The sequence below is a fragment of the Zootoca vivipara genome, chromosome 13 (genome assembly GCF_965207765.1).
Source record: "Zootoca vivipara chromosome 13, rZooViv2.hap1.1, whole genome shotgun sequence".
Classification (NCBI taxonomy): Eukaryota; Metazoa; Chordata; class Lepidosauria; order Squamata; family Lacertidae; genus Zootoca; species Zootoca vivipara.
In genome coordinates this window covers 13,699,483-13,712,507 of record NC_142596.1, presented here as the reverse complement: position 1 = coordinate 13,712,507, position 13,025 = coordinate 13,699,483, and the positions used below count along the sequence as shown (strand labels likewise).

General features: G+C 40.4%; 1 protein-coding gene across 5 annotated transcripts in view; it reads left to right on the top strand.

The window, feature by feature from the left end:
* The window catches only part of SECISBP2L (SECIS binding protein 2 like), a 34,247-nt gene that overhangs the window by 374 nt on the left and 20,848 nt on the right, over positions 1-13,025 (top strand). For all 5 annotated transcript variants that reach the window (XM_035131027.3, XM_060282738.2, XM_035131029.3 and 2 more), the window contains exon 2: positions 12,183-12,361. In XM_035131027.3, the coding sequence (XP_034986918.3) occupies positions 12,183-12,361 (179 nt within the window). The remainder of the gene's footprint in view (positions 1-12,182; positions 12,362-13,025) is intronic.

Here is a 13,025-nt window from a genome sequence, read left to right as displayed (position 1 = left end):
GTAGGGAGGAGTCCGGCGAAGGAACCCGCCGTGCAGCGCCCGACCCCCGGCTGAGGGGTTGCTAGGCAACGGGGGGAGGGGTGGACCGCAGGGAGGGGGTTCCACTACCCCCCCCCCCAAATCCTGGGAGGAAGTCCCTTGAGGCACCAGTGCTTAGGGGTTAGTGGCTGCGGTGTGCCTAAGTAAGGAGGAGGGGGCGGCGGCGGCGGCTGAAATGTTGAGTGTAAAAGGGGCTAAATAACACCCCGGCCTTCTAAATCTCAGGCGTCGCCTGCGCCTCCTTTGCTTTTGTTTTGGTTTTTAAAACCAAAACTTCGGGGGCGTTAAATGAGTTGTAGCTCTTGCTTATGGGGAGTTGCCCAAAGAACTCGTCTGCTGTGGAGGCGGCGTACAAATGCCACCGACACGTAAACAAACCGAGAGGGTGCTTTGTGTCGCGGTAATAATAATAATAATAATCGGGGGCGGGGGGGGGAGAGCAGCAGTGTGGAGGGGGGAGTTATGGGGCGCGGGTGGAATCGGGCCCGAGGGGAATTAGGCGAGGTTGCCAGGGCAGTGAGGGATTTAAAGGGATTTGTTGAAGCTCCGGGAGAAGGAGCTGTTTATACAACGCTCTCACACTTGACATCCGTACGGTGTTCTTTATAAGTTTTAATAAGCAAAGGATATAGATTGTTTCCTCTCCCCCCCCAAAAAAATCTAAATTCTGCAGCAAGGAATCTAAATTCTGGAGTAAGAAAGCAAAGGCAAAGCTAGCAGGCGTTGAACATGGGCCACTGGGGTTATGGGTGTGGGGGGTGTTGAAGTTTAAATCGCCAGCTATTGCTATCTGAATGGTGCTGGTTTCCGTAGCAGTAATGCATTTAAAGTATGCTTCTGTATGGTATTGCGGTTAGTGTCGAATTGGGACCTTTCATACTTGAGTTCAAAACCCCACTCAGCCCCCTTTGTGACCTTGGGGCCATTGCCTCTCTCAGCCTAATTTACCTTACTAGGCATTTCCGAGGATAAAATGAGCTCTGTGGATAGAAATTTCAGGGGTTCAAGACACTTTTGCTATGCACTGTTTCAGTAACTCTTAAAACATTTCTGCATGACACTCCAGTATTTTTCTTATTGCAAAGTACTGGGGAGGCTGGCCAAGGATGGAAGAATATAGTGGCTTGTCTAATGCCACCAAGTGAATTTTGAACTGGGAACTTATTTTCCGTGCTTTATGGGTGGGAGTGAAAGGATGATAATGCTGACAAATTATCAAATTTCCAGTCTTGGCAGGAAAGACCTGGGTTAGCAAATACTGTATAGTAGAACTTGGCCACAGACTTGCAATGCGAAAGGGAATGAGGTCAGAAGGAGGAATGGGACAGAAAGTGCATCTCTCCCCAGTTTTTTTGAGGCTAAAATCATTTTCAATGACTGACTTGAGGGTTGGATATCCTTTACCTCCTCCTTAAAGTAGACTTGATTTTCAAATAAAGCTGGACTGCCATCAGCAGTGGGTATTTCTTTGCCTCACTCTTCACACACCTCTTTCCAGATTGAGGCAAGTGGGGAAGTCAGGTGGCTTTTAGAGAGAGAGAGATTTGTCCCTGGGAATTTCAGGTACAGTATTGCTTCTTAGAGGGCAAACTACATGTAACTCACATTTACATGTAAATGAAGCACCAACACACTTGATTAAAAGCGAAAGGCTTTGATTTTGAGTTGAGTCGGTGTCTACTTAAACCTTTCCTTATCAGCTGATTCTTATACTGTATCAATATTGTGCTTCTCTCCTCCAGCCCTTTCCCCCTTCAGGGTTCCAAAGCATAAACATATGTCTGGAATTCTTTGCAGGGAGAACAGCTGGTAGAGTGGGAAAACAGTTGGAAGGAGAAGAGTTAAACATCCCTTGCTTTAAATTGCTGCCTCCCAAAGTTGTTTCTGATTTAAAACACCACCACCACCATTGGGGCTTCATTGTACACACTTTATTTGTTTTGTTTGTAATGTTTAATTCGACCCATTGGTAGAGGTTAAACACACTGTGGACACATTCAGACAGCTTTTAAAATTGTGATATTGAAAAACATTTTGCCTTTGTAAGAACAACCTGGTTGCATTTTTAAGCTACCGGTAGTAATCTGTACACAACCATAGTTTTCCATTTCACTTGAACTAGGAAAATTATCTGGAAACCATGGTTAGAGATGTTCTAGTTTATCAGTCCATGCCATGAAGAGGTTTTCTAAGTGGGCAAGGTTTCTGCATATTGCAGCATATTTAGCCAAGATAAACTGAACCAGGCCACTGACTCTTGCAAGACAATAGTTTAAACTTCTGTCCACAGAAGGCATCCCCTTATAAATTTGTTTGACTAATATTAATCTCTTCAGTTTATTATCACTATTTTTTATTACCCACCCTTCACCCTAAGGTCAAGTTATAACAGGACAAGTTATAAAAAAAGTGCTAAAAACAGTTTGAAACAACATAATCACAAAAATAAGGTGGGTCCTAAAAATACAGATTTCATGTATCGAAATCTAGGATAAAGAGGTGTGTCTTCAGCATTCACCAAAATTGTGTAATGAAGATGCCAGATGAATCTCTGTGGGGAAGAAGTTCCAAAACCTAGGGGCTACCACAGAGAAGCCACCTCCCCTGAGCTCCTAAGGGATGTGGAAGAACCAAGAGGGTCCCCTCCACTGATCTTAAAACTGGTGGAGGTCTGTAGGAAAGATACACAGTATTTCAGGTATTTTGGGGTGGGGATGGGGGCTGAATCAATTAGGGCTTTAAACACTTGTAATTAGCTTCAGAAACAAACTGGAAACCAGTGCAGCTGTTTTAAAATGGGTTCGGTGAGATCTAGGTAAGTCCAGAACCCCAGCTAGGAATTTGGCTGCTGCATTTTGGATCAGCTGAAGCTTCTGAGTCTTCAAGGGCAGCCCCACGTAAAGCACATTGTAATCCAATCTGTCCTGGGATAGCTCAGTTGGTACAGCATGAGACTCTTACTCTCAGGGTCATGGTTTTGAGCCCCACACTGGGCAAAAATATTCCAGCATTGCAGGGGGTTGAACTAGATGCTCCTTGGCGTCTCTTCCAAGTCTACAGTGCTATGATTCTGAAAGTAACTAGAGCATGGAGTACCGTGGCCAAGTCATTTCTGTCCAAAACAGGCTGTAGTTGGTGAACCAGCTGTAGCCACAGTGGTCTCTAAACCCCCCCCCCTACTTGCTTTCTTTTCTCTAAACTAAATAGACCTCAAATACTGTACTTCGGGGAATTGCTTCAACTTTGTGATATTTTGGTTGCCTGTTTTTGCACCTTTTCCATCTCTACAATGTTCTTTTGAGGTGCCACAGTGAGTGGCCACCTTTGGTGGGTGGGTAGTGAAGATGAATAGCTGCTCCTCCTCTTCATGTATTTTCATACACTAGGGGATGGGGAGAGGAATGAGGCCTAGGTTGGTCTTCCCAATTCCTGCTTCTCTGTGCATGTGTGTGAAAAGGAGGGGGGGCACGGGTAAAAGGAACAAAGTGCAGGACCCATATGCAATACAGCCAGCCTAGATTTCAGACCACAGATCTATGATCTGACCTAATATTAGGTGGCAGCATATGCTCCTAAATGTTAATTTCTACCCAAAACAACAGTTGATTTGGTCTGATCATTGCTGTTGTTATTTAAAGATGTGGCTGTTTGGGGTTACATATCGTTTCTTTTGTTTTTAACAAGTCTTTTGTGTTGCCTGTAGTTTCCATGGATATTTTTTTTTTTGTTTCTGAAGGAAGAATGGTTATTAAACCAGACATCACTCTTGTTGAGCAATATGTTGTGGATTAGTTAGTAGGAATTGTAATTACAGTAGTCTTCAGCTGACTTCAGGTTACTTCCTCGTTGCATTCTTCCAATATCTTCCTGTGGCTTCAGTTCTTTGCAGCCAGCCATTATCTGGATTTCAGTAACTAGGCATGGATAGCTGTAGAAAGGGAAGAAGTTCCAGACGACTCGAAGATAAAATAATAATAATGATTAGGTTCAAGGAGAAGGTCTCATTCACAGGGATGGTAGAGCCACTTGCTTGCAAAAGGCCACAACTTCACTCCCCAGTATTTGTAGACAAGACATAGAAAGGCTTCTTTAAAACCCCGAGAAGTTATTGCCAGTCAGCATAGACAGTAGTAAGCTAGATGGACCAGTGGTCTGACTTGGTTAAATGCAGTTTTTCTGTGTTCCTGTAACATTTGCCAGAATTTTTTCTTAAGGGGACAAAAGGGTGTGGGTGGGCATTGTGGGTTTTAGTCCTCTTAAAGTCGTATGCTGCATAGTATTGTGCCAGGCAGCAGGCACATGCCTTCACAAGATATCGGTGTTAGAAACTCATATATATGTGTATATATATATATATATATATATATATATATATATATATATATATATAAGCTAGGTGCTAAATGGCTCCTTAAACCAGGTTTACACTTGCCAAAACAGAATGTCTAGTTGCCATTTTGGGGTCAGAGGGCTCGAAAGTTGTATTTTTCAATATGAGTTTTTGGTTCCTGAAATTCGTTCTGATTGTGCAGATAAAATATCACAGATAAAATTCTAAAGGATGTGTTGTTAATTTGTGAAAACAGTAACGATCCAAGGATCCCCAGGCATGCACCTGCAGATGGAGGAGATGTCAGGCATGTTCTCTTGGCCGAAAGTGGCCTGGCAAATTTTGAATGCTGCAAAATATGTATGATTGCCTGGACTCCCTGGAGAAAGAAACTATATGCTAAAGAAATTGGCTGCATAGGGATTTTTTTAATCAAGTGGTCCTTACATTTTTCTAAATAAGCTTTAGTAAAACTGTTCTTGAGTAAATTAAAGTAATATGAGGAAAAACAATTTAAATATGCTTCCTATTATTTATTTATAAAATGTTTTAGAAAAACTATAACTAAAAACTATTAAAACAAAGATGCCAGAGCAGTCATAAAAGCTTAACAGACAGTGAATGTCTGGGAGAAGAGTGGCACTTACATGGTGGCACAAAGATGGGTGCTAAAGAACTGTGTTCCTGTATAGCTTTGTGCAACACTAGAGCAACATCAGCTTTGCCGCCTTTTGTTACCGGTAGCTTTTCTCTATCTACTTGCAGTCATTATCTTTTCTTTTTGTGTTTACTTGCATTTTCTGTAAAGCTAAGAGCAACATGCATGTTGAAATGTGGATGTCAAATATTACTTTACTGTAATTGTTCTGTGTTAAATAATATCACTTTTATTATGAAAATGCTTCAAATCTGGTGGGAAGTAATGATTTTCTCCCCACAAAGTAGCTTGGTATCATGTATCATGTATCACTTCAAAACAACTTGTTCTGTGCTTGAATCAATGGCAATATATTTTCCTTATGCTGCCACGTTGATTTAAAGGCATCACATTAAGACAAATTATGACTTAGCATGAATGCAGGGGCTCAAAGAGAGTAGATTGGGGCCATTTTGCTCCTCCCTAGTCACTCTGCTACTGCACTGGTGTGTGAACTAGGCCAGTGTCTAATCTTAGTAGCTCCTTTTCTTGGGAACGTATCTGTTCTAATGTGCAGTAAGCCTTGGCCTTTATGAAATCATGGAGGTACAAATCAAGGATGGATAAGATAGGCTCTTACAGTTTTATAATGCAGTTGTTTCTAGTATTAAGTTTTAAACTATTTAAAATGGACTTGGGTTGTGATAGGGAAGGAGGAGTTGCATTTTGTTGATCCAAGTGTAATTCAGATATAGATACACAGTTACAAAACATCAATAGTTGTATCATTAAAAATAAAACACATGATTTATTTAAAAAAATTTTTTATAAATAATGAAATAGGATTGATCATTAAAAGTCTTTCAGTACTGGATCCTTGCTACCTGGTAGGATTCATGCCCAAGTAATTGTAGGATTGAAACCTTACAATCCAAACATAAGCATTTTTTTATAGATGTGGTCAGTAGGAATTGTTCTTGTTAATTGTACAGTACATAGGATTGCATCCTTTCCTAATGATGTTTGGCCTTGTTTAGAAGCTAAGTAATAGATTACTTTATATGAGCTGCTCTTCGTGTATTACTTGTACCCTCATGTAGTTTATAGGGAGACCTCTTGGAAGTTGTATTAATTAAGGACAGTCAGTAGAGCATGAGACTCTTAATTTCATGGTCATGGGTTCAAGCCCCAGGTTGGGAAAAATGATTCCTGCATTGCAGGCTGTTGGACTATATGACCCTTATGGCTCCTTCCAAGTCTGCAATTCTATGATTCTATAAGCACAGTGTAAGAGCAAGGAATTAAATATGAAAGTTGTGAGTAGGTGTTCATGTGAAAAGGTTGTTCAGTATTGAATGAAAGTACCTATGCATTTATAAAATGATAGTGCTACTGCCCACTCATGTTACCTTGTTTTATAGCTTATCTGTTTGAATAAAGATAAGTTATACAGTATATTATATGACGTGTCATGTGCAATCTTAGAGCTTCCATTGTTTGTGTCTCCACCTAGCAAAGATGTCATACTGGCAGTATTGAGTTTGTAAAAGCATTTCACCCAATGTGTTCATTGAATATTGATTTGTAGATATTCCCAACTAAGAGTTGCATGCCTTAGTATACCCATTTCCTGATCAGAATTTGCTTTGTCTTGGGTATCTTTAAAAAAAACAGCCCTTCATTAGTCTAACATGCAAGCAAATGAAACAGTTTGTATGATCCTTTTTAAAACAGATAAATGATGCATGTTAATCTGAATCTGTAAGATGTTCTGTTTGGCAGTTGAGCTGAAACAGATAATAAAAAGTGGTGTGAGTTTTCCAGACAAAATGTAATGGGAGCATTTTGTGCTGCTTTAAATGGAGATCTGATTTAGCATGTAATTTGCATTTAGTAAACAATATGTGATCCCCTCCCAGTAACCAAAAGTAGTTTGACTGAAACATATGATATTGGAAAAATGTAAAAACAATCGAGTTGTTTTAAACGTCATATTCAAAGCATTACTTGGGAATTTATATTTAGACATACTCAATGAAAATGCTAAGACATATCTCAATAGCATACATTCCCCTTAAGCTATTTAGCTTTTAATAACACTCAGAAGTAAGCCACATCGAGTTCCATAGTGCTAACTCCCTAGTAAGTCTGTTTAGGATTCCAGCCTAAGGGAGAAAAAGGAAGGTGCTGAAAATTAACATATACTAATTTTAGCATGCCTGGACTGCTGCTTGCATAAGTGTTTGCTTTCTAGTGAGAGTCTCCTGAAAAAAAGTTTGCTTTCAACATTACTACTATTATTTTGGTTCCATTTGCCTAATATAACTTGTATTACATTAATGCACAGAGCAATCCTAAAAGTGGAGAAATTACTACCACATTATTGATTAAAAAGTAAGATTTTTTCAGACAGAACTTTGCATAAAATGCTCCTGCTATCTTCTAGTTAACCAGCATATTTCCCATTCCTTAAGATTGCATTGAATAGAGTTATCTAACTATAGCCACATCTGTTTTTGTGTTTACAAAGCTACTCTTAAAATAGGCAAAGTGTAAGTTCTTAATATGCTTGTTGCTGCATACTCTCAGTTTGAAAACTGACACAATTTTTTTTTCAAATTGCTGAAAGATAAAAGGCCACTATTAGCCAGTATAAAACCCAATATTATTTTGAATTTGAAACATAATATGTAGGCATCTGCCTTGTGTTAATTACACAAAGTGCCTTCAGCCGACAGCACTATTCTGCTTAGAAGGACAGCATGGGTTCTGTTTTAATGGGTAATATTGAACGTCCGTTACAGGTTTTTTGTATATTGTAGTCTAAAGATTAAACACAGTGCTGTAACTATAAGACAAAGTTTACCAGTCTGTTCCTGCTAGTGTCATCTTCTGTCGCTGCAGCTGCTAAATAATACAGTAGCCTTTATATTGAAAACAAAGGTGGCTTTATGTTAAATATCTTGGAAGAAATGTAATGGTCAGTGGGAAACATATATAATGAGCAATTGCATACATTCTGTAAAATTAAACTGAAAGCTGAGTAAGTCTTAAAATCCTGTGCTTTGAAAGAAAATCGCTAACACAAACAATAGAATATGTAAGTACTGATTGTTGTATTTATATAGTGTCATCAGTGTGCATGTTCCTTTAGAGCAAAAATAGGTTCCTGTGTAATCCATACTCCGATAGAAGTGGAAACAATAGACAGATTGTTATTTGCAAATGGCTTAATGTAGAGGCTCTGAAATCAAAAGCCAAACTTAATTCAAACTAAACCTGAATAAGAAAACAATACACAAATTAATCTTATATCCTGCTGTTTTGCTCAATGGTGGGCTTTGATTATGAATTATTATTATTATTATTATTATTATTATTAAATAAATTTATGTAGTCGAAACAAAATAAAAAAATTCCTTCCAGCAGCACCTTAGAGACCAACTAAGTTTGTCGTTGGTATGAGCTTTCGTGTGCATGCACACTTCTTCAGATACACTGAAGAACGAAAGCTCTTATCCAGGCATCCCCAAACTTCGGCCCTCCAGATGTTTTGGACTACAATGTCCATCATCCCTGACCACTGGTCCTGTTAGCTAGGGATCATGGGAGTTGTAGGCCAAAACATTTGGAAGGCCGAAGTTTGGGGGTGCCTGTGTCTTATCAATGACAAACTTAGTTGGTCTCTAAGGTGCTGGAAGGAATTTTTTTATTTTGTTTCGACTACATCAGACCAACACGGCTACCTACCTGTAACTATATTTATGTGGTTACCATTCAATAGATACTACTTGTATGACTTGCAACAAAATACTAAAAACATAATATACAATAAAGAATAAAACAAGAAACCTCAAAAAACTTCCTTGCGTTGCGGCAGCATGAAATAATTTACATCCCAGTTCTAAAACAGTTTAAAAGTTTGGGTGAACAAAAGGGACTTCAGTTGGCACTGAAAATACCATAAAGTCTCTGTATGGCCATCTCTGGGAAGGCTGTTTCCACAGCTGAGATGCCACTACTGAAAAGTTCCTCTCCTTGGTACCCCCCTGCTTTGCTTTGCCTGCTGAAGCTACCCAGAGGAAGGCCTCCAAAACAACATTAAGCTTCAGGTAGGCATGTGCAGGATAATACAATTGGTACTTTCAATTGGGACCAGATTACTTTTGCAGGAAAGAATTGAAGGAGGTCTTGAGTTTAAACACTCCTCCTCTCCCCTGGTATAGACACAAGTGGCCCTGAAGCTTTCTCTTCCCATTTAGTTTAACCACCAGGTTATCTGCACTATGGTTGTTGAAACAAGGCGCACGCGTGCACACACACACACACACACACACACACACACACACAGAACAACAAGTGGCTCCTTAAACCAAGGTTACAGAATATCTATATGCCATTTTGGGGCAAGACATATGTAAAGTTTTATTTTTAAAATGACTGTCTATGATTGATTATCTGTTAAACATCTGGCTAGTTCAGATGACAACATAGGGCAGTGATGGCCAAACCTGGCCCTCCAGCTGTTTTGGGACTACAATTCCCATCCCTGGCCACTGGTTTTGTTAGCTAGGGATGATGGGAGTTGTAGTTCCAAAACAGCTGGAGGGCCAAGTTTGGCCATCACTGACACAGAGCTAGGTTAAGAACTTTGTGAACTTAAAAAAGAAAAGTCACTTGATCCAGGGATGGTCCACATATATATATCAGCCTATTCCTCCCTTTTCTTAATGATGAAACAGACCATTCTTAAATTACTGTGAGCAGGGCAGTGGGGAGGGGTAAGTGAAGGCAAACTACAACAATTAACTGTAATGTCGTTCACTGCTCCTGTTCAGGCTGCACAGAAAAAGCATTTTGGTTCCTGAAATTCATTCTAATTCTGCAAAGAAAATATAACTGATAGAATTCTGCAGGATGTGGTATTAGTGTGTGGAAACATTCAAGATCCAATTGTCCCCAGGCATGCACCTCCAGATGGTGGAAATGTCAGGCGCCACCACCCTGGCACCCAGGTATTTTCACTTGGTGCAAGTGGCCAATAGGCAGGTGCAAAATGTGCCTGGCTAATTTCGAACACTGCTTCAAACCATAGGTTTTGTCTCAATTAACCATAATTACAATTAAGGTGTGAATGTCATGACCAGTTGCAGTGAATCTAAAACAGAAGCAAAAGCTTCCCAACTCATTGCAGTTGTGCCAGAAGAGGAAAGGGGGCCTGACTTGTTGAGAGTATTGCTGCATGCAAACCCAGCCTTTAACACCTGCAGGGTGTTGTTGTTTTTGTACTGTTGAAACATTTTTGCCCATTTAGTGCTTTAACGGGTATCATAGCTGAATAGCTTTCCTTTGGGAGGGTAACTTTTCTTCTGCAGGTTTTAAGAAAATTAAATAAATACTTTGTCATATTTGTTCCATACTAGTATATTTCCTCTAGTACAGTTCCTTCTCTTGAAAAACAAAAAAACTCAAAGACTCTTGACTCTTGATTGAAGTGCATAACATTGGATACAGTGGAACCTCGGTTTACAACTACCTCTGTTTACGAACGCCGCACACCCGGAAGTGTTTACATCCGGGTTCCACGGCGTCGGATGTGCAGATCGCTTCTGCACAGTGCGTGCGTGCACAGAAGCGCTCTATCGGCGCTTCACGCTCGTGCAAAAGCGTGCCTTCGGGGAGCGAATGCCTCGGTTTACGAATGTCTCCACGGAACAGATTGCATTCGTAAACCGAGGTTCCACTGTATCAGTTTTATATTTCTTTGAAATACACAGCTTTGCCCAACAGTTATCCCCTGATTCTAGGTTGTGTGGGACACTTATTACAGCTCAATCTTTTGCACCTATTTTTGGAAGCAAGTTATATTTTGTTCACTGGAACTTGTGTGTTTTTTTTAAAGGGTGCATAAGATTGAAGCTTCACCTATCAACAATAAGTGATTATTCATACAGTAAAGTTCTTAACCTGAGGTACTACTTCTGGGTTAGCGGAGTGTGTAACCTGAAGTGTTTGTAACCCAAGCTACTACTGTACTTGAATAGACCCACTGAAAGCAATAAACTTAAAGTTATATTTTTCCTGGGGGTGTAACTCATTCCATCTTCATTTAGATGGATCACATGCAATGCTTTAAATCAGTTATGGCCAAACTAGGCCCACCAGCTGATTTTGGACTACAACTCCCATCTTCCCTAGCTAACAGAACCAGTGGTCAGGGATGGTGGGAATTGTAGTCCCAAAACAGCTGGAGGGCCAAGTTGGGGCATCACTGCTCTAAATAGTATCTCCTATGCTTCCTTCTACCATAAAATGTCATGTCTTTACTGCAGATAAATGTGTAGCACAAAACAATGTGAGGGCGATCTGGCTGCAACATCTGTCACCCCATTGATCGCCAGGGTTGGTTCGACTGATCTGGCTGGTTAGGCAGGTGTCCCCTTCCTCCCTCACCGCTCCATGTGTGTCCCTCCCAAAGCTGCACGCTTGGTGGAAGAGGACGACCATCCCAGATAGGAGTGTACCATTCTTCGGTCAAGGGTATACGATAGCTGCGCTCCCCTGCTAGAACCTCCCAACAAATGTGTAGCACGAAACATTTCTCCGTCTTGGCTGTCTTTAATTGTTTTCCTGTTTTGTAATGTGCCTTCCTCAGAAGACTGAACTTAGGTCTGTTGTGCATGTTTCCTTGGGTGGCATAGTTGTTTGCATAGTTGTCACCACCTTTTTGGTTACTGCTCTGGTGCTCTAAATAAGGGATATATTTCCTGCTTTGGGGTTGCTGATCTTAAATGCAATTCATTTCGCTTCAATAATTTTGACTGGGGAAATGTAACACGGTAAACCTAATGAAAATACAGCCATAGTGGCTATGACATACAGGGATACCTCTGGTTACGAACTTAATTCGTTCCGGAGGTCCATTCTTAACCTGAAACCGTTCTTAACCTGAGGTACCACTTTAGCTAATGGGGCCTCCTGCCGCCGCTGCACCGCCAGCGCATGATTTCTGTTCTCATCCTGGGGCAAAGTTCTCAATCTGAGGTACTACTTCCGGGTTAGCGGAGTCTGTAACCTGAGGTGTTTATAACCTGTACTTAAGCACTGACAGCCCAAAAAATACTGTAGTTTATGTTCCCTAACATGTTAACATGTTTTTTCCCCCCTTCCCTCAAGAATGTGAAACTCTCTGCTGAAGTAGAACCATTCATTCCTCAGAAGAAGGGTCCGGATTCACTTATGATGTCTATGGCGTTACCTACTGACAGTGGAGGAGTTAGTGGCGTGGAACCAGCTCCTATTCCTAGCTACCTGATTACTTGCTACCCATTTGTTCAGGAAAACCAGTCCAATAGGTAATTAAATATATTCCGTGACTAAATAAATGAATGTAAACATTTTCTGCATCTTCCATTTAGTTTTTTGTGTTCCCTAGAATACTGGGAAGCTTTCACACTCAACTTCAGCACTTAAAGCTGAAATTTTGTGCACACTTTCTTGGGTGTAAGCTTAGTGGCACTTGCTTCTGGGTAAACATGTGAGGATTAGATTGCATGTTAGTTAAATAATATTGTTGTAGAAGGAACTATTTGCTTTCTCTCCAGGTTTTTCCTTTAACCATTCAGAAAAATCATCTATTTTTTGTGTCTCCTGAATGAAAGGTGGTGAAGCTCAGGCCTTCAAGCCACCTCTTAAATTTGCTGTTAGTGCGGCAAAATTAGTTTCATGCCACTTCCAAAATGAGGCAGTGGCCCCCATTTGCTGCCTTCTTTGCATAGTTGCTGAGAATAGATAAAAGGCAGAAAACTGCTCATATTTTCACCGAGCATAGGACTATGATGAAACCTCTTGAAACATCATGTAATTCAAGTTTCCCTTTGATGTTTAAGGCTGCAGTTGTAACCCCATTTACATGGAAGTAAGCCCCATTAATTCAGCAGAATTTACTTCTGAATTGGACATTGTGAGGACTTGGCTATAATTATACCTGTAAAAACATAGGACTGCCATGCTAGTATA